This window comes from Microcaecilia unicolor, chromosome 5 (assembly GCF_901765095.1).
Source record: "Microcaecilia unicolor chromosome 5, aMicUni1.1, whole genome shotgun sequence".
Classification (NCBI taxonomy): Eukaryota; Metazoa; Chordata; class Amphibia; order Gymnophiona; family Siphonopidae; genus Microcaecilia; species Microcaecilia unicolor.
The window spans coordinates 124,850,516-124,873,381 of NC_044035.1; the positions used below are offsets into that span (position 1 = coordinate 124,850,516).

Sequence of the window (22,866 nt, forward strand, 5' to 3'; positions counted from 1 at the left end):
CGCCGCTGCTGCTCCCCGCCCCCCCCCCCCCCACGGACTGCCATGTAGCCAGACTACAAAAATTGGGGAGGCACATTTTGCCCCAATTCCATGCCCACCGCCGCAACTCCACATATCTTGGCTGGCGGGGGTCCCCAAGCCCCGCTAGCAGAAGCCTTCCTCGAGCGCTGTTCTCCGCCGCATTGCCTGCCCTGCAGCTGCTTTTCTCCTCACGTCACATCCACCCCTACCAGACAGGCCAGAGGCCCAGAAGCCCCGTGTCCACTACTCCCCAGTCTCTAAGGGGGGAACGACACTGGAGTCATCTCTCTCCTGCTTCTGTTGGGATGCGATCACCTGGGTCCCGTCAGGAGCAGGAGAGAGATACACCCTGGCACCGGGCCCCCTTTGGTGGCCGGGCCTGGGGGAATCTTGCCCCCATGCCCTCTCCTCTCAGCAGCCCTGCGTGGAGTCCCCCTTGCCAGTCAGGTTTTATATTCATTGTGGCTATCTGGAAAACTTGACTGGCAAGCGGAGACTCTAGGACGGACTTGGGACACACTGTTAAAGAATACTAATAAAAATATACATAAATTCCACATTAAGTTGTGTTATTGACCCTTTAAATTGTAAGCCCTCTGAGACAGGGAAATAGCTACTGCACCTGCTTGTAACTTGCTTTGAACTTTGGACAGCTGGAAAAGGAAATTCAAAACGGAAAAAGGATGACACACCCTGTAGAGGAGGAGAAAATGCTAAAGTAACTTATGAACAAACATTCCCAGAAAAACATCTGGAAGTGATAGTGCTATTCTATCAATCCATGAAGTTAATTCAGATGCTTAATTTGTTGGCAGGATATGAACCATACAGTAAACTTTTACACCAGTTTTTGAGAGAACAAAGCCACAATGCCTTTCACTAAGACAGCAAAATGAACTGGAGGCAAGATCACTGCTGTCAGTCACAGGAGCTCTGAAAAGCAACTCAGACAACCGCGGGGTATGAAGAGAGAAAAAAGCCCCTTTGGCTTGACATCCTTGCTTTAGAAATAAGTAGTAGTAATAATATCCCAGAATCCTGGCCTGAGAAAAGATAAGACATGCATAGTTTAATTTTCTCGTACTCCAACTCTCATTGTCTCTTTCGCACTCTTGAGCTGACCATGCCTGAAGACACGTCTGCGGTCAGAACTTCAGACAATATGCCACAATGCTTTGACATCCTCCCTCATCAAACTTGATGAGTTATGCTACAACCTGTGACAAATACAGCCCTCTTTAAAGATCTTCTCGTTCATTAAACATAAGAAAAAGGGCTTTTAGAATAATAATTCATTCATATCTGAAACCGAATTTTGTTTTATACTGAAGTAGGTCCATATACTGCTATGTGACTGGAGAGCGAGTGCATGAGAGACAAACCACAACAGAAGTCCACTTATCTATCAGATATGTGAGAGACTGCTGTACTGCCAGCTTGTACAAATTTTCTTTTTGAATGATTTCCCCAGAACGGGGAATGCCATTTTCTTTTGCTTCTGAGATAATCTGACTTTTCCATTGAGGTTACAGGTACTTTTAAGGGGCATCGTTATCAACATGGGCTACCATTAAGAGGTGTCATTTTACCACTAACTCGTGCTATTTTAGCACGGGTCCCATTTTATGCAATGAGACCTAGTTACTAATAAGCGGAGTTAACAGTAACATAACACATCTTAAAGGTGGTCCACACTGATAATGTCTCCTCTATATAGCTTGATGATATAGTTTAGTAAATATGGAAAATAGTTCTCTCAATAACCTCTTTCTAGTTTTTTTAGGTGGAAAAACCTTTACTTGCATGTCAATGTTCTAGAAATCTGGACTAGTTTCACCCTTGACAGACATATGTGCTTGGGAAAGACAATGTATCCCATACACAAGAGACGTATGCACCAGAGACATACCATTCGGATCTGAAAAGGGTGAACAAGTAGCGTTTTATCAGCAACAAGCTCTTAGATCAGGGCACAGCCATGTGTCCTTCTTAAGACTGAAGTATTACTATCCACGTAAGAGGTCAAAAACAAAACAAAAAAAAAATCCTACTATAGGTAATGGGGAGAGTTGGCGGTCCATCCACTGTGTATCTCACAAACTCCATTGGGTGCTGGGAAACAAGGGAAAAAAATATCAGCATTCTGACTTATCCCAGCATAAAAGAGGTTTGTGCATTACAAGAGAAAAAAAAGGAGGTGACAAGCTTTAATGCCGAAGCACGTCGCTAGGCAACATCTTCAATTAAAAAAAGATCCAAGACCAGAGAAAGAAGAGTGTTGCTCAATGGCACAAGAATGTGCTGTCTTCTTACTTAAAAAATAGAGAGGAATGTTTGGGGAACGGGGAAGGGGGGAGGGCGCTTTCTCGTGCTGCAATGGATCAAATCTGGAACGTTTTGTTTGTGGAATATTTACCCAAATGCTTCCTTAGACATGAACACAGCAGAAAACATTCCATTCCTAACCTCCAGAAGCTGCTTCTTGAGCAAGGCACTCTCCATGTGAAGAAAGAAGCATGCAGTCAGGATTAAATGGGAGCTTGAGAAAAGCTACCAGCTCCTGCCTGCCCCCCCCCCCCCCCCAACACAAGGCAAATAAAGGTCATTCGGTGCTTGGGTTTATCCAAGATGGAAATTTACTGGAATTTCCCTCGTATGTCTTGGAGGTGTTTAAAGTGCCCTCTGAGGGATAGTGGCAGTAGGTTTTTTTTTTTTTTTTAAACAGTCTCACAACACTGAGATGTTATTGAACTTGATGTATGCAAACATCTCATACTGTTCTCAGAAACACAGTAGCTATGATGAAATTTTCATGGAGGTTCCGAAAAATAAGCCCCTTGCCCTCCCAAAAATAGTCCAGTGCTTGATAGGTGCATGTTAGGGCTTAATGCCCTTTAGTAACAGGTCCCCATATATTGTAAATTGATATTAAACAAGGCCTCTATTCCAGAAAGTTGAAAGATGTGCTTTGTAGTAGATTTCTGCAAAAGAGAGTTGAATATCCCCTGAGCCACCCCCAAAAGTTTTCAGCAACATGATAAAAAAAATAAAAATAAAACTATATATACACACACACACACACACACACACACACACACATCAAAGGTTGAGTATTTCCAGATATTTGGTTATTTCCAGGGCTTAGGAATTTTAAAGAATCAAAGCCCTTATGAACAGCTCAGTGGAGCAATGCACATAAAACAGCAGAACAGATAGAAATGCTGACAGCAGTAATTTGTAATGAACGGTGACCACCAACTGTGCTATAAGCTTTTCTGGAGAAACTAGGACTACAGATGAGAATATAGTTCAGCCTCACCTCCTATAGGATCTTTTTCAATTTCAGTGTCTATTGTGATGTGATGCTACTTTACTGCAACCACAAAGGGGGGGGGGGGGGGGGGGACTTTGATACACTTTTTCTGCATTTAAAATCCTGTTTTATGCATGTAAAAGGGCTTTCACACAGTTATCCATCCCATGGGTTACCTCCAAAAAAAAGAATGTGTGGTGCCAAGGAAGCATTGACTTTTATGCAAATCAAGCATAGGCATATTCTGGGGAAGCATCTGAGTGCAGTCACGTCGAAAGGCTCCTTAAATATCACCAACAGAAAATTATAATGCAGGTGAATGCTACTTAATCTCCCTACTATATAAACAAAGAATGAGTGGGAGACTATCAGCAATAGCAGCTCAATCAGCACTGTTATTGAGCTGCCCATAAATGAACAGGGACTTGAAGGCAGTGAGAGTCTGCTAGGTACGGATGGGGAGAGGGATCTTGGGGTGATAGTATCTGAGGATCTGAAGGCGATGAAACAGTGTGACAAGGCGGTGGCCGTAGCTAGAAGGTTACTAGGCTGTATAGAGAGAGGTGTGACCAGCAGAAGAAAAGAGGTGTTGATGCCCCTGTACAAGTCGTTGGTGAGGTCCCACCTGGAGTATTGTGTTCAGTTTTGGAGGCCATATCTTGCTAAGGATGTAAAAAGAATTGAAGCGGTGCAAAGAAAAGCTACGAGGATGGTATGGGATTTGCGTTACAAGACGTATGAGGAGAGACTTGCGAACCTGAACATGTATACCCTGGAGGAAAGGAGGAACAGGGGTGATATGATACAGACGTTCAAATATTTGAAAGGTATTAATCTGCAAACAAACCTTTTCCGGAGATGGGAAGGCGATAGAATGAGAGGGCATGAAATGAGATTGAAGGGGGGCAGACTCAAGAAGAATGTCAGGAAGTATTTTTTCACGGAGAGGGTGGTGGATGCTTGGACTGCCCTCCCGCGGGAGGTGGTGGAGATGAAAATGGTAACGGAATTCAAACATGCGTGGGATAAACATAAAGGAATCCTGTGCAGAAGGAAGGGATCCTCAGGAGCTTAGCCTAGAATGGGTGGCAGAGCTGGTGGTTGGGAGGCGGGGCTAGTGCTGGGCAGACATATATGGTCTGTGCCGGGGCTGGTGGTTGGGAGGCGGGACCAGTGCTGGGCAGACTTATACGGTCTGTGCCAGAGTCGGTGGTAGGAGGCAGGGATAGTGCTGGGCAGACTTATACGGTCTGTGCCAGAGCTGGTGGTGGGAGGCGGGACTGGTAGTTGGGAGGCGAGGATAGTGCTGGGCAGACTTATACAGTCTGTGCCGGGGTTGGTGGTTGGGAGGCGGGGATAGGGCTGGCCAGACTTATACGGTCTGTGCCCTGAAGAGGACAGTACAAATAAAAAAGTAGCACATATGCATTTATCTTCTTGGGCAGACTGGATGGACCGTGCAGGTCTTTTTCTGCTGTCATCTACTATGTTACTATGTAAGTGGATCTACAAACTGTCCTAATTCCTTCAAACAAAAGGTACCCGATGAAGTCGCCAAAACAAGGCACCTCAACGGACCCACGCCAGCACCGAGACGCTCTTCAACCTTTTTCAGACACATGCCTAGTGACGGTGTTTGCAACATGCTTATTTCTATCATGATTTGCTCGGAGCACATTTCTCATTTATGATTTGGGCAGCATGAATATACTTGATAGAGGACATATTTTGAATACATCGTACTTTAGAACAGCAGACCTACGAAGTAGTTTACAGCCGAACAGTACTGATACTGTGTGATGGTTTGTCACTCATATGGTGGTGCAGAGGCATTTGTGAGCAGTTTAATAACACTGCCAATTGAACTATTACTATCGATGGTCTGCCGTTCATTTCTAAGTTCACATTTACATAGTGTTCACGTACCTACATTATAATTTTCTGTTAGTGTTATTTGAGGAGCCTCTTGATTTCAGTATTTTGAATTTTCTTCTCTTGGGAAATTTTGATAGTGGGAACACTGGTCATAATTTAAGCACATAGTTTACACCCCCCTCCCAATATACAGCCCATGGCAGTCAGCAGTTTTAAAGTCATTGACCACCACAAGCAGAGTCTAATCTGGCTATTCAATGCCAGGCCTATGTTCGGGCACTGGTATTAGACATCTGTGCCAGCTGTTGTCTTAAGTTTCCACGGCTGGTGTCGTGATCATTGCGGTTGTCTGGGCTGTGCTATGTCCAGAAAAGTGAAACTAGTGTTTCAGCCATCATACTGTGTCTTTATATAGTAGGTTCTCAAACCTGATTGGCTGGGGTTAGAGGTGGGCGGTTCCCTTGGAGCAGTTTTGATTCTAGAAGGTGGGAAAATTCATTAACAGTTTAAACTTGAGAACGTAAGAAAAATTTGGCAGGAAACTGAGGTGGAAAGTTTGTTGGATGCAATTTCAAATTTTGTCAGGAAAAATCGAGATGGAAAAGTTTGTTGTCCACAATTTTAAATTCTCATAGGGAAAAAAATAAATCTAGCCATATGATTTGATTTGATGACACAGAGATCCTTGAAAACGAAGATCATAGATGGCCAAGAAGAACCAAAGAGGCAGTGGAGACAAAGACACCCACACAACCTCAATGAAGACAAACAGCTCATCTTCAAAAAAGGTGCTGTAAACAAACATATCCCTCCTCCCCCTCCCAGAGTTTTAAGAATGCAACCAACAGAATTTCCCTCCCTCTGGAGACTAAAATTAATCCAAAAAATGATTTTCTTGCCAAAATTTAAACTTATGACCAACAAACCTTTCCTGTCTCAAACTTTCCCGCCAATATTCTGTAAGTTATGGGCAAAACTGTGGGACCTGCCCATACCTCTCCCCTTGCAATTAAATGCTACGCATGTTGTGCATCTGTTATAAAATACTGTACTTGCACGTGTTACTGTAACAATCATGCACATGAGTACTAGTATTCTATAACTTACACACACAGGAGGTGGTGGAGATGAAAACGGTAGCGGAATTCAAGCATGCGTGGGATAAACATAAAGGAATCCTGTGCAGAAGGAATGGATCCTCAGAAGCTTAGCCGAGATTGGGAGGCGGGGCTGGTGTTTGGGTGGTGGGGCTAGTTCTGGGCAAGACTTCTACGGTCTGTGTCCTGAAAATGACAGATACAAATCAAGGTAAGGTATACACAAGAAGTAGCACATATGAGTTTATCTTGTTGGGCAGACTAGATGGACCGTGCAGGTCTTTTTCTGCCGTCATCTACTATGTTACTATGTTACTATTTATCAATTCTTTAATAGTTTAAGAACTTGTTTTTTGGGGGGAGGGAGAGGGGGAAGTGGAAGAAGTCAGAAGTTTCCTCCTGCTCCTCTGGTCTTCCAAATCAACTGGAACTAAGGCTGAGATATGGCACTGCAAGCCTTCATTTGCAGCTACCCACAGATTTTCCCTCATTTTATATCCCTTTCTAAATCATGTAGCCCAGACACTACAATCACAATCCTGAGGCAGAGGACCTCATGCGGGAAGACTCAGTCCCCCTCAATCTAGGGAGTGAGAATGATGCCTCAGCAGAAGACTTCACCCCATTTAATCACCATCATCCAGGACTGGATGTGTTCCAACAACCTTAAGCTGAAAGACTTCTCATGATCCAATCTATACTGCCCCACCCATATTTACATGAAATTCATCATCACTATAGTCCAGTGCCTGTATAAATAAAATACAGTATTCAACCTCACAGTCAGCAAGAAGTTCAACTTTTACTTCAAATATAAGTGAAACAGTCACGTAACGATCACAGGCCAAATTCTCATGTCTTCCTAAAATAAAGACCAAACATTAGTTTATGTTCCAACATAGCTGTTGGCTCTGGACAGCAGGGAATTGTGGTCATAAAATATTGCCTCTGTGCAAAAAGTTATTGCAGAAAACAAGACTGTAGCCAGCAGTAAGCAGTCAAAATGAGCCAAGGAGATGAATTTGATTAAACTCTTTTGTCCTTTGCGACAAAAGACTACATAAAACAAGTCATGCAATTATAGCTGATCGGATTTATTTATCTAGGGCAGAAAACAGTTGCTAACTAATCTTGGCTGCATTAGGAAAGAGCAGATTCCAGGAACTGTAGTACTCCCCTGACAATTTCTCACGGCTTCATAGGTTTTCAAAACAGGACACTTCTACTTCAGGGAACATGTTATCCCACCAGTTTGCACAGAATAGTGATGTTTAAACTTTTAGGCACAGCAAAAATATAGGAAGATCCATTTTAGGTAGAACATAGAAATAGGAATTATGACATCCAGGTTGGGGCATGTCAGTTTCGTTGGTATTTTCGAATAAGCTCTGCTGATGTAGAGCATGTTCTAAAATACATGCAGGAATGGGTGTGTATGCACCAACTACATATGGAAGGAACATCCAAGTGTAAAATCTAAAAAAACATCAATGGGGCCAACACAGCAACATATATATCAATGTGCCGGCATAAACACATATGTCAGTATTTCAGACCAAAGAAAGCACCATGGGCCTCCAAAAGTGGGGAAAATCAAATCTTTAATGTAGGATCCGACACAGGCTGTGTTTCAGCATAGGCCTGTGTCAAGGGTCAGCCTTGGTAATACAACTTGAATAGATACTATCAAGAGCCTTTGATAAGGCGATCACCACACAATTACTGGCGATCACTTATCAAGGGCTCTTGATAGTATCTCATCCGAGTTGCATTACTCAGGCACTATGCAAAACCAAGGCCTGTGTTGGGTCCTATATTAAAGATTTGATGTTCACCCACACGTGGAGGCCCATGGTGCTCTCCTTTGGTTCTTTTTCGTTTTCTTGGTTTTTGGATTCCCTCTGGTTGCCTTGTTATTTCAGAGCATGCATGTTTATATCAGCCATTTGAGAAACCTACATGTGTTTCCCCAAGCTCTCACAGAGCATGATATAATTTGTTAGTATCGCTTTCAAGGGAGAAGAAAAAAAAAGCTTGTGGATTATGGGATGCCCTCCTCTGATCCCTCCAGTGGAGTGCTGCACAAAGCAAGCACCTTCAAATAACCTAAATATTTCCGGAAGAAGCTGCAAATCCTGATGAATTCTTCTTCTGAAATGGGGAATGCAGATTTATATTAGTTCCACCCAAAACACACCCCCTCGCCATATGGACATATTTATGATTTAGACATGCATATCCTGGCTTTCTAAAATCAGTATTTAAACTTGTATGCAATACACACATCTAAATGATGGTTTACACACATCCAAATTGTGAATAGGAGTTCTGAAATAACCACCATTGGGTGCCTAGTATTGTATCATCTATCCCAAATTTCAGATATCGACTAGACCAGGGGTGTCTAACCTCGGCCCCCACCCAGTCAAGGTTTCAGGATTTCCCCAATGAATATGCATGGAGTAGTGCATACAAATAGATCTCATACATATTCATTAGGGAAATCCTGAAAACCCAACTGGGTTGCAGTCCTTGAGAACTGAGGTTGGACACCCCCTGACTGACAATCACATGTACACTGATCCTATGCTACCTCAAAAGGCAAAGAAATAAGTTACTTACATCTGGATAATAGTCCACAGTTGGCACGAGCCGTTCAATTAAAGCTTCCAATGATCCAGAGACCAGACTCCCATCCTGATAAACCAGGTCAGCACACTGCTCCCCCATATCTGGCTGCACCTGTCCACTACAACTGGAACCAAGCATGCTGGGAAATATTGGAGTCTGGGGCATAGTTTCCTGCAGCAGAAAAAAGGAGATTTCATCAGCTAATCCCCTGTGGAAGACTCAATTTTTCAGTGCACATAATCACACAAGGAGACCATTATGTTGCAGTAAAATCAACATTTTGAATCAAATTCTGCCATATCCATGATTCTGAAGTTTTACATCAACAAGGCTTTGAGTGTACTGAAAAGGAACATTTCAAAGCAGCTCTCCAGTGCTTCACTTGGAAAGCTGACATTTCTACAGTCTGCGGGATAACAGATTGTGCTGGATAGCAATGTCCCTCTTCTGTTTTTACAAGTGGGATCAATTCTGAAAATGAGACCTGTAAAGCAAAACTTGACTATTTAAACAGCTCCAAGAGAATAGATTGGTCATTTATTATTGATGATTACTGGAATGGAAAAAAGTTATGTATTAATAGGGCAAAGACATTTCTTTTAGCATATTTGGGTTTTTGTAACTTTACATATTGGTATGGTGGGGAACTTACTTCTAGAAATGAGAGGATCTTACCTTGAAGACGGTTCTCAGTTCAGTCCTTGGGACGCACCCAGCTGGTCAGGTTTTCAGGATATACACAATGAATTTGCGTGAAATAAGCTTGAATGTGCTCTCTCCATTGACTGCAAAGCTATTTCATACACATCCATTGTGGATCTTCGGAAAACCTGACCAGCTGTGTCCCAAGGACTCAGCCGAGAACCCCTGCTCTAAAGGCAAATGAGTAATTTGATCTATATCCTGACCCAAAGCACTTTTATCACATAAAAAAGGGCAAGACAGCTCTGAGTACAGAGCATGGTCTAAGGATTCTCATCTTCTTATGCCCAAGGTCAGCTTAATCATTAGGCAGATTAGGTGGACACCTAAGGTGGCAGCTTCTGAGGGGGTGACAAATAGCAGGCAAAGTCAAAGCAAAACAATCCTGGCAGCTCATAAACTGAAAGAATCATCAGCACAAACATACTTGCAGAGAGGGTAGGCATTTTCTACAATACTTGGAAGGGCATAATCGAAAGGGGCGCCCAAGTTTTCCTGAGGACGTCCTCGCAGGACGTCCCCGTGAAGGGGCGGGGAAACATGTATTATCGAAACAAGATGGGCGTCCATCTTTCGTTTTCATAATACGGTCGGGGACTCCCAAATCTTGAAATTTAGGTCGTCCCTAAAGATGGTTGTCCTTAGACTTGGTTGTTTCTGATTTTCAGCGATAATGGAAACTAAGGACGCACATCTCAGAAACAACCAAATGCAAGCCCTTTGGTCATGGAAGGAGCCAGCATTCGTAGTGCACTGGTCCCCCTGACATGCCAGGACACCAACTGGGCACCCTATGGGTCACTGCAGTGGACTTCAGAAAAAGCTCCCAGGTACATAGCTCCCTTACTTTATATGCTGATTCCCCAAAACCCACTACCCACAACTGTACAACACTACCATAGCCCTTATGGGTGAAGGGGGGCACCTAGATGTGGGTACAGTGGATTTCTGGTGGGTTTTGAAGGGCTCATATTTACCACCACAAGTGTAACAGGTGGGGGGGGGATGGGCCTGGGTCCGCCTGCCTGAAGAGCACTGCACCCACTAAAACTGCTCCAGGGACCTGCATACTGCTGTCATGGAGCTGGGTATGTATTTGAGGCTGGCATAGTGGCTGGCAAAAAATATTTAAAAAAATTTTTTTAAGGGTGGGGGGGGGTTACTGACCACTGGGGAAGTAAGGGGAGATTATCCCTGGTTCCCTCGGGTGATCATCTGGTCAGTTTGGGCACCTTTTTGTGCCTTGGTCATAAGAAAAAAAGGACCAGGTAAAGTCATCCAAGTGTTCATCAGGGATGCCCTTTTTTTTCCATTATGGGTCGAGGACACCCATGTGTTAGGCATGCCAAAGTCTCGCCTTTGCTACACCTCTGACACGCCCCTGGGAACTTTGGTCATCCCCGCGACGGAAAGCAGTTGGGGACGCCCAAAATCGGCTTTCCATTATACCAATTTGGGCGACCCTATGAGAAGGACGCCCATCTTGCGATTTGTGTCGAAAGATGGGCGTCCTTCTCTTTAAAAATAAGCCTGATAGCTATTTACCTGGGCCATAACCACTGTTTCCTCTAAGCTGAGCGGGAGTCCTCCAACTGCATGGCTGCCAGTGGGTGGAGGTGCTTCAATATTGTGTTCTCAATCACTAGGGACAGGCAGGTTCCTTGGAGCTTGCCTGTCCCTCACTATTGAAAATGTAATAGTGAAACAGCACCCCCCACTGGCAGGACTGTAGCTGGAGGACCAGCTTAGAGGGAACAGTGGTCATAACAAGGGCAAAGTTTAATATTAAAAAGTACTATGGCCCATGTATAGGGGTAATTCTATAACAGGGTGCTTGGTAAGAGTTTACTCTATGAAGGTATGTAGGCGCCTACTTTTATTTGCTGATTACTAGCGTAAGAGTGAAAATAAGGCCTATAAATTAATTGCGTGCACTTATGCTATCAATAGAGGTGGTGGTGTGTGTCTACGTGCATAAAATTAAAAGTTATCTTACATTGCTTCTCTTATAAGGCTTTATCCATTCTCCAAACCAACTACTTTGTGCACTTATCTTTTGTCAGCTCAGGGGCTAATTGTCCGACATGACTCATGTTTTCCAACTGCTTTTTCAAGGATGGACCCCCTCATGCTTAGCTATTACACAGCAAAGCAGTCGGCAAATGGTGTCTGGCTAAGCATGAGGGGGTCCGTCTTTGAAAAAGCAGTTGCGAAACATGAATCATGTCGGACAATTTGCCCCTGAACAGACAAAGGTAAGTGCACATAATATCTAAATAGCTGGTTTGCAGTATGGATAAAGCCTTATAAGAGAAGCAATATAAGAAAAGTTATTAGTACACAAAGAGACCAATGACAAAGTGTGTGCATAAGACTTGATGGCATGAGACTGGACTATTGATGGCACAGCTGAGGACATTTTTATACATAGGCATGAGATTTATTGAAATTTTGGTTGAGATTTCAGCATTTCCATAATATGAGTATGGATGTATAGCTGGAGTACATTTTCAATGGCCATTGTTAATAATTATGAGTTAAACATACAAGTGTGAGTCCTGCCTAGGGTCTGCCCAGACTCCACCTATATGTACACCCACCTGGTATGCAAGATACACACGTATTTACAGAATAGAATTTACGTGTGTACATGTACACCATCATTCTAACGTAGACAACAAAACAGCAGATACAAAACGCAAGAAGGTTCAAAAATTTATTGATGATGTCAAATACCAGACTTATTGACATCATCAATACATTTTTGAACATTCTTCCGTTTTGTATCTGCTGTCTTGTTGTCTACATTGGAGTTTGCAGATTGTTTGCCTTGTTGTTTTTTTGGCACCATCATTCTAATGAATGTAACCTTGGCATGTATTTTTACACACAACCTGGGAGGGGTGATGCCGGTATGATTATGATAGTTGAATTTAATTATGTTAAACTCAGGGGAAAGAAGGGGAGGCCAGGGCCTAAAGGTTAATTGAGAAGGACACCAGGCTGAAGGTTCACCTAGAGTGCCTAATACCCTTGCCCCCAGGCCTGCTTATGTCATCCTCTCACTGGCTGGGTGTGACCTTGGTAGAATCACCATCTTCCCCTGCCTCTTTATCAATCTACAAATTAGGTAATTCAGTTTTCCTTTTTCACCTCTGCAGCTGTCATGCTGCTAAACACAGAGTCAATTCATTTGATCACGTTCCTGTAAGTGACTGCATGCATGTCTGTTACATTAGTGTACTGAGGGAATGGGACTCGAGTTTGCAATGCCAAATAATTACAAACCATTAAAATAACACAAGCCTTGTTGTGTCTGATCTAGTCAATCTGGTATGTTCAAGGAAATATAAGCAAAGCACAAGGTCTGACCTGCAACAATTAAAGAGAGTTTACTTCAGCTAGCTCGCTCCAATGTCACACTGCATAGTTTTCAAGACTGAATGCACATTAAGACTTCTGACTAAAGGGGTACCAGACATTTATACCCGACTCTCATATTCAGTGTTTATTCAGTTGGACAGCTATCTTAACCATAAGTCTTCCGGGATGACAATTAGGAGCCACTGCTAAACAAATAAGAGAACTTTCCTTGCCTCTCAAAGGGAAGAGGGCTGGCTTTCCAAATTGCTCATGTTATCTATAATTCTTGCTTCTGGCACATGGCCTCCAGCAGAAACAGAATGTCCAGTGCTTTTCTCAGAAAAACATGTCAGCATTAATGACCGGTAGGTGGGCACCCATATGTAATGCTATCCTTTTCTCACCCACAGCACAAGAAAACATCAATTTCTGGAAACACTTCAGCTTCAAAATTGAGGTGGCAGGAACACCAATCACTAAAGAAATGTAACATAACTAAAGTGACAAATTTGATAAGTATACAACACCAAGGTTGTGTTTAGCCAGGAGGTACACTTACTTACTCACCACAAATTAGTGTTTAACACTACATGAAAAGCTAATTTACAATGTACACTTGTAAATGTATGTTACCATATACTGTCGAAATGGAATGCATCCCATTCACCACAATGGGATGCAGACAACCTGGATCTCCACCTGTTCCAGCAGGACAAGAAATTGTTCATAATGATACACAATTTGGTGAACCCCATTATGTAACTTGTTATGCAGGAACATTCCAGACCCATCTGAGGAATCTACCTTAAAAATAGCAAGTCTGGAGGGAGAAGTGTTGATGTCGTCACAGTTTCTCTCGCCGAATGATGATGCAAGTGCTAAATATAATTCCCAAATTATCCAGTTTCTAGTACATTCTGTAACTTTACAAAATTGCCAGACTCATTTTAATTAATGTGCAGCCTCATTAGCTCTTTGCTGTTGCATTCATGTTTGATGCCTCACCAAGTTACAGCATTCTTTCTGGAATTCTTTTAATACCATAAGGACCCGGTGATTTTCATGTGAAACAATAATCCCCCACTGACGCTGGCTCTACAATTGAAGGCCAGGGTAAAACAGAGCCCAGAATCCATTCTGTATCTATGGGAAAATAGCTTAGGAAAACAAGCCCTCGGAGCTTCTTATCTGAGTTTGGGGATTTCATGAGGACATCTTCCAAAGTAAAGAAATTAACGTAAAAATTCTGACCAGTAAAGTTACATTCCACCCTGTTTGGAGCCAAACAAAACTTTTCTTGAGCTTATAACTGATTGTTAACTCCCCACAGAGGAGATTTATTTACTGACTGTCAGTAGCACCCGAGGTAAAGCTCAGGATTTTACTTTTAAATAGGTATTTGGGTATTTGATTGCTTACACATTTCAATCATGTACTATGCATCAGTAAAGCAAGGCATTTCTAGATCCCTGATTCAATCATGTGCTTCAGATCAGGCACAACAATGATATCTTCGGATTTTAATACAGTGCTACAATAGTAAGCCATAAAAATTAGTCAAGGGACAGATCTTTGCTTTGCTAGCTGATATAACATGATATAGCACTTACAAACTCAGGTTTAATTGATGTGGTAGCTATTATGTTAGTCCACTTTTAAAGGTAATAAATAAAACAAAACAGAAAAGAAAATAAGGTGATACCTTTATTATTGGACTAAATAATTTTTTTTTAATTAGCTTTCAAAGGTAACCCTTCTTCAGATCAGAAATAAGCAAATGTTGACAAATATCAGTACATATAAGTGAAACACGAAAGCATTCTAATGACAGTCTCACAGGAAAAGGGTGGGAGGGGGGGATTAGGTGAGAAAAGGGGAGAGCTGGGTAGATGAGAGACAGGGAGAGATGAATGGTTGATAAGAGGGAGACAAAGCAGTAAAATTTTGTGGTTTATAATGGGCTAGAAAACCCAGATCTTTGTTAAGTCCTGTCTGGTGGGTGTCAAAATATTTCATCATTTTGACTTCAAAGGCCTTAGGTTCCTGGACTGTTTTAAACTCAGGTTTAAAACAAAGAGCAAAGGCCGCAACTTGGTTTCTCCTTAGAAAAACAAAACATCTTGCTATATGTAGCTCAGAACTGCAAGCAAACAGGCTGGTGTCTTGCCAGTCCCCTCTAGGGAAAGTATGCTTAGCATCTGAGAAGTCATTTGTCTTGTGGAGAGAACACCTGACCCCTCCCTCTGTGCTTGTTGTTCAGGCAGATGCACCAGTTGACTTATGGGCAACATGTCCCCAAAGCACAGCCAGGTGATGTGATTTTATGTAACAGGCAGCCAAAATGCAGCACATCCCACAATGTATTTTCATTTCCTGACTAATTAAGAATGGAGACTAAATGCAAGACAGATTTCTCTCCCTGTTTTTCTTTTCTGTCTCATAAAAGGGGCTTGGACAGCCAGGCATGCACCTTTGCTATTTCAGCAGGGAAGAGCTAACATCATGTCTAATGTTAACAAGTACTGCTGCCCTGCAAAGCCAAAAAACAAATGACATTCAGCTGTCAGAGCCCTACAGACTGATTTGTATTTTAAAGTGAATCTCAACTAGTTTAAAGACACAGCCCATAGAGAAACCTGTAGGAGAAGCTTCCTTTTCTTATATAATATTGAGTAAAGTGGTGTAGTATAATATTGCAAATTAAGTCAAAGTTGAAGCATCTATATGTGAGCAGAAGCATTTGTATGTGAGCAGCTACAAAACAAATGTTACTATGCATTGCTCATTTAGAGGTAAGGGGGGGGGGTGCATTCTAGCATTCACCTATGCTGGAAATCAATTTATAAAATATACGCATTTGCATGTATTTTACCTGCCCTCCAAGCTGCTATAAATGTCCACAGCCTCAATTTAGCCATGATTCCTGCAGCTTTTGTGCAAGATTTTATCAAGACACATAGGTGTCTAGGTGTTTTTCAAAAATAGGCCCAGCCTACTTGCACTTGCAACCTAGGCAACCTGTTATAAACTCACCTTATTGCTTGAGGTTTCATTTGTTTGGCAAAGAGAATGCTACATCCCCTTATTCCTCTCTTTACGCTTGTTCATGGCAGATATACAAGTTGGTTACGGTTAAGGACCGCTCACTGCACAGCAAACACAGTACTAGAAGCCAGTCCAATCTCCTTCTCTTCAGCAACTATCCACATAGGTTTGTCTTTTATGTCTGTTCAAACTACTGCTTCTTTCCTACACCCAGTACTCTCCATCAGGGGCAGACTGACAGTGGTCAGGGCCCCTGGGCAGTAAAGGTCATTGGAGCCCCCCTTAGGCACTGCCCACCGCCCCACTGCCACCCCCCTCCCACACCACTGCCGCCTTCCCCGGTCCTACCTTGAGGAGCCTGGTGGTCTAGTGGCTTCTTCAAGGGCAAGAGAGAGCCCCACTCTCCGCCGTGTTTTTCAAATGGCTACCGAGACTTACCGCGGTAGTCTCACAGGTCTTGGAATTCACGGCAGCCATTTTTAAAACACGGTGGCACCAGCGCTGCCATGCAGAGTAGTAGCAGCTGGCAGGAAAGAGTGGGATTCTTTCCTGCCCCTGCAGAGGCCACTAGATCACCAGGCCCTTCAAGATGGGACCGCGGAGGGCTGCAGTGTGCTATGGTGGGCAACCGGGAAGAACCTCTGGGTTCCCTAGACCCTCTGGGTCTTTGGGTATTTCCCAGCTACCCTTGGGTACTTCCCAGCTGCCCAAATTGTCAGTCCACCCCTGCTTCCTGTTCATTACAACAACAAAACAACAAAACATTACGACAGCCACCCAATTTAAAACACAAGCTAATCAGAAGTAAACTTCCATCACAGACTGAAAAGGAACAGAAGGGCACACTTCCCTGTAATTTATCCAGTTGCAAACTATGCCAAAATATTTCACAGGACCCCAAAGTCATCCACAAAGGAAAGATATTCAACATAAAGGGATCTTTCACTTGCTCATCTTCCAATGTGGTATATATCATTCAGTGTAAAAAATGTAACGAAGGATGCTATATTGGAGAAACAGGCCAGATGCTTAAGACAAGATTCGATTTACATAGACATCACATGAACAATACAGCCAGTAGGGCCCCCACCCCGGTGGGACAGCACTTCACAGAACCAGGACACTGTATCAGTGATTTCACAGTGAGAATACTGAAAGGTAACTTTAAAACCATACAAGAACGTAAGACCTTTGAAGTCAGAATGATTGAATATTTTAACACCCAACAGAAAGGACTTAACAAGGACCTGGGTTCCTAGCCCATTATAAACCATAAAACTGTATGTCTCTGTTGATCACCCTCCCCTCACCTACCCACACCCATCCTGTTAGAATATCAATGATATGCTTTGATGTCCCCATGCATACCTCTGACCCACCCCCATCCTCCCACCCTGTCAGACTATCATAGTAATGCTTGAATGTTTTCACTTATATACACTGTCAGCTAGCACATTTGCTTATTTCCGATCTGACGAAGAAGGGCAACCTTCGAAAGCTAATCAAGAAATGTATTAAGTTATGTCCAATAAAAAAGGTATCATCTTATTTTCTTTTCCATGTTTTATTTTGTTTGATTTCTATTGATAACAACAACAAAAAAACTTACATCCAGCAAACATTCAAAATACTGTGTGTGTGTGTGTGAGTGTGTGAGGGGGGGGAGGGGGTTGGACAACTTTTATATCTAAGACTTCAGAAATGTGCTTTTATGAGCGCTCTGCCAGTTTTCTACCTAGTACTTTCTAGAAATTCAAGAAAAGTGCTGACTTTTCCATAATGATGTCAAAATAAAAATTTCAGTAACAATATTTCCCCCTGTAGAGCTTTGAAGAAAAGTTAGAGGGAGTTAATGGAAGTTTTTTCTTCTGCATGGTAACACCATAAAGTTTAATTTCATAACATTTTACTAAAGAGTTAAAAAAAAACATAGTGGGTCAGAACCATTTCCCCTTACCCTGTCATGAAAAAGTGGGAAGCAGCAGTTAACGGGGAGCACAGAAGCAACAGGAGATGTTTGCAAGGAGAGCACATTCACACAATCACCAAAACTAGAATGATAAGAAATCCTCCTGGCTATACAACAGGTGTCACACAACACATTATCTGTCATGTAGAGAAAGTAGCAATATATTTTCTTTAAATAACCTTTTAACACAAGTCAATTAATGTTAATTGTTAAAATACTAATGAGATGAACAATGTGTTTCGAATATAAACTGCACTGAACCCTGGAAACTTCCCCTCCCACCATGACATGCTGCATCTAATGACCGGATGTCTAAATAATAAACTTGGTTCCAATCAGAAACACAACATGACAACCACAGTTTACAAAATATGTCATTCGCCTGAAGCACGTTTACACCTGACACGCAGCAGTGTTTTTGTTGTAGTCAGAAAGAGGCACTGGATTCCTTATTACACATTCTACAACTTTTCCAGTCACGTTCTAAGATACACTATCCTGCCAGGATAGCAATGAAGGAAGGGAGCGATGCTTTGTGAAAAGTCAGCACCTCAGACTGCCTTTCTTTCAGACTGCTTTCTGTCCATCAGCCTAAACCGTGTTTTAAAATCCAGTCTGTATTCTGTTTGTCTCTAGAAGGCAAAATTTTGCAGAGGGTTTAAGGAAAATCTATTTTCTAAACAAAATTTCAAGGACTCGCTGGTTACAGCCCACCATAGTGGCTAGCAATGCTGGCAAGAGGCTGCAGTGGTTAGTCATTGCCTCCTGCAGCTCAGGAGGTCTCCCCTGGTGGTCTCCCATTCAGGCACTAGCCAGGCCCAGCACTGTACAATTTCTGCAACCTGACAAGGTCAGGCTATCAGTGCATCCTGAGAGGTGACTGTAGAGAAGTGAATTCTCAAGGAGGGCAAGGTAAGGTATTCTGTTGCAAATGACCAGAAGTAACCTTGTAAAACCTCTGTTGAGGAAGGGCAGTGGTAATTTGACAAATTAAACAAAATGGCTATTATCTGTTTTTTTCTGTATCCTTAAAAAAAAGGTATTTTTTTTTATCAACCTTTTAATCTAAAGAATTCTCATGGACTAACTCAATAGACAATGCTGTGAACTTTTCTTCACACCTGCCTTTTTTTCCCCCTGTGGAGGAACTATTCTTTATTTAATCAGCTTCCTGTTGTACATTAAAACAGGCTGCACTGGTTTATTTCAACATCCCTCTCCACCCTGCATTAGCAAACTTGCACTTTCTATCGCAGTCTTTGATACAGTAACACTAAAGCAAACTCATTCAAAACGAATATCCACAGGAACCTCACAGTTAAATCTGGCCACAAATCAGAGGAAAAACTTTTCTCCCCAAATATGAATCCGATTGTCCATCTATCCAAATAGCTTACAACATTATTTGCACTCCAGTGCAGTGAGTCAATACCCCGGAGTAAATAATCCCAAGTGGGTACCTCGGGCAATGACAAAGTGACTGGTTTAAAAATCACAAGAAGCATCGGTGGGATTTTAACACTGCTTTTGATAGTAGTTCTCATATAGATCTAACCACTAGCCATGCTTTCTTTCCTATACAGTTTCTCTATTTTTTTTTGTTTGCAAATAGCAGTTCAATTTGAGATTTTTTTTTTTCTATACTAAATGCTAATCTGCCAACTCTCGTCCCTACTGCTTCTTCACGAGCTGCATGAAAAAGCAGAACTTAAACCCTGCCTCCTCTTCAATGCCTGCCTTTAGAAGGAAGTGCAGCTAGAAAACGACGTTATCTGTTGGAAAAAACATTCTCTAAAGAAAAGAGAGATATTTGGGCTCAAATGGATTTTATCCTATCGATTCAGTAGTAAATTTAAGTCTCCGGTTCAAAAGGATGTATGCGACTCCCAAAACTGTAAGAATCCAAAACACCCGGAGGGCTGGGCTACTCTTCCAAAAACCATAAGGTGAGATGGTGATATTACTGAAAATGACAACATCTGGGACCGAAATTTGGCAAAATACACCTCTAAGGCTAGATGAGAGGATGTGTACTGTCCTTTATTTGTTTGCGTTTATTCATTCAAATTCGCTTACCCGTTTAACCTTATCTGGTTTTTATTTATTTGGATTGAGCTCACACCTTTGCTCTCAGTAGTAGCGCAATGTGTGTTAGATTTAAACAGATTTAAAATATATATGTCGTTTCGTATTGTAAACAGGTCACAGGCAGCATACCTCTGCTATTCAAATCACCCACGCAAATCTGTATCCAGAGTCCAAGAGAAATACATTTTACTCATAGCCACAATGCCAAAGAAATGCACGCCGCAGACTGTAACTTAACCGACAGGATCAATTCTTCATGCTCAGAAGCTGCGAAGAACGTTACAGTTCCTTCCGATCAATGCCCATTCTTTGCGATCAGAAGTCTCTTAAAGTACTATTCATTCTATTTCTCTAGGGTTACGAAGACGCTTCTTCATTAAAGTTATTTGCTGTTGCTCACACATACAGAATTTTCCCCAACACATTCCCTTTTTAATACAAAATCATCAAGGCAACCAAGCGCAGGATTCCTCACCCTCATCGTTTGCACTATGTACATAAAGAGGCGTAGACTTCTCGTAGAATCACACAGCAAGAAAGCATCCACTGCTCTGCTGACAGTAAAATCCTCTGGCCGTAGCTCTCATTCCCGCCAAAGTCTGAAGTGCAGAGCTTCTCGGTCGGAGCTAAAACAAAGCCCCGCGGCTTTCCCCCGCCCCGGCTGACGTCAGCCCCCGGCTCCAGATTCAAACAGACGCCTCGACCGCCCTCTCCCTAGTTACAATCTATAAGCCTCTGGCCTCGCCCCGCCTCCGCTCCAAGCCACGCCTCTTTTCTTTTTTTGGACGAGCAAGCGGAGAAGCAGGTTCGGGCGCCCTGCGGCCCCTCCCCCCGGACCCGGAACCGATGCGCTTTGACAGCTGAGAGGCGCCTGCACTGTGCGCTCCAGCTACCGCAGAAGACTTATGGACGGAAGTGTGTTTTTTGTTTTTGATTGTGTTCTTCTTAACGCTCAGCGGGGAGTGATGGTGGGACCAAGCACGCAAAGATCAGAAAATAATGTAAAGCAAACCTTATGTACATTTGGATTCAAATTTTCCCTTGAATTTTCTCCTCTTTCAAAAGGGGTTTCAAAGCAACCCCCCTAAAAAAAAATAAATGGATATAAAGGCGTAATAAAGTTTTCTTTGAAATACATATATAAAGTGTTTGAGCGCAAAAATAAATAAATTAACGAATACATTAAAAACATTTCAGAGAAAAATTAAAGAAGTAACAGTTGCAAAGCAAAAGGGATCAGCTAAGAAATTCAGCTGCTGAAGGTGAAAGTTATCCTGTCCAAGTGGCAATGGATAAATAGCAGCTCTAGCTTTAAACAAATATTATCAACAAAGCAGTTTACAGGCTAAAATACATAAAATTAAAAGAACTACAATTCCTTGATAGGAAAGATTGTCAACCACATGAAACAGCACGCTGACAGAGTCCTTAAAACAAAATTTCACAACCAGAGTTTAACCAATTATGTACCATAAGCCTGCTGAAAAAGCCCAAGTTTTTAATACAGATTTAAGTATTTCAAAAATATGTGGTTGCAAATTGTAAAAGGCAGAGTTCCAAACGGCAGGGGTTATGAAATAAAAAGCAGAATGCCTTATGCTCTCTAATTGGGTCAATCAGGATCCAAACTTAAACTTTCTGCTAGTTCCTATGGATTGTACTGCTGAAATATGTCTAACCAAAGGGATTTTTTATTTGTTTAAAAAGTTGCTCAATATTGACCCCATTATTTTTAAATATTAAAATTGTTTTGTGCTTATCAGTGTTCATACTGAAGATAATTTAATAAAAGGGTGCTTAGGTTGTCAAAAGCAGGTAGACACATATGTTGTGCCTGTTTTCCAACTATATGCCTTTTAAAAATTAGCCCAGGATTAAGCAAGCACACAGATTTACACCTGCTGCAAGGCATCTGCAATTCTGTGGCATCTACCTGCTGGAAACAATATGCACATATGGGTGTTATTTTAAATAAACTATGCACACAAGTGCATGCCAGTCCCCTCTTGCTCTACCTTCACTGTGACCAAGGAAGGCGTAATTTGTTTTCAGTTTAGCAATTCCCAGTTGTTTTTGAAAGTTAGCTGTTCTGTCTATGATTTAGTACCCCCTCTGAATATGTAATATTATTTTGGTTAGAGATGTGTTTTCATTTAAATAACATTTTATATTTAATTTTGTCTCATTTTGTAAATGAAATGAAAGAAAATGAACACCATTATGTTCAATTTTGTTTTGTTTACAGCTGTCTCTCTTCTCACAACATCAATTAAAAACAGTGCTTCTCAACCCACTCCTGGAGGCACCAGCAAATCAGTCTGGTTTTCAAGATTACCACAATGAATATGCATGACATAAATGAGCTTAAATTGGAGACACACTGTATTCAACTCTCATGCATATTCATTGTGGTAATCCTGGAAACCCATCTGGCTAGGTGTGGCCCCAGGAGAGGGTTGAGAAACATTGGATTTAAAACACATGTAAACATTTAGAAAAAGGCACCGTCTTCTTTTTTCTGCATGCAACACCCCCCCCCCCACCCCCTAACATACACACATTGCATCCTATATGTGGAATTATGGAAAATGAAGAGTATGTTATCATCTGGAACATTCCCATTCTGTCCAATAAAAAACTTGATGCAGAAACTGGACATAATGTAAGATACAGAATATTTCTCATCATGTTGGGTGCCACAGATCTAATTAAAACGACTTACAAGCATACCTTGATACGTTGACTATGTATATTATATTCTA

General features: G+C 42.0%; 1 protein-coding gene across 2 annotated transcripts in view; it reads right to left on the reverse strand.

The window, feature by feature from the left end:
• RASGEF1A (RasGEF domain family member 1A) overlaps nt 1-20,700 on the reverse strand; it is a 57,083-nt gene extending 36,383 nt beyond the window's left edge. Inside the window, exons 1-2 of one of the 2 annotated variants that reach the window (XM_030203259.1) lie at nt 20,580-20,700; nt 8,929-9,108 (exon numbers count right to left, since the gene is read on the reverse strand). In XM_030203259.1, coding sequence (XP_030059119.1) covers nt 8,929-9,108; nt 20,580-20,603 — 204 coding nt within the window. In that variant the 5' untranslated portion in view covers nt 20,604-20,700. The other variant, XM_030203260.1, reaches the window with a different exon arrangement.
• Between the last annotated feature and the right edge of the window lie 2,166 nt (nt 20,701-22,866).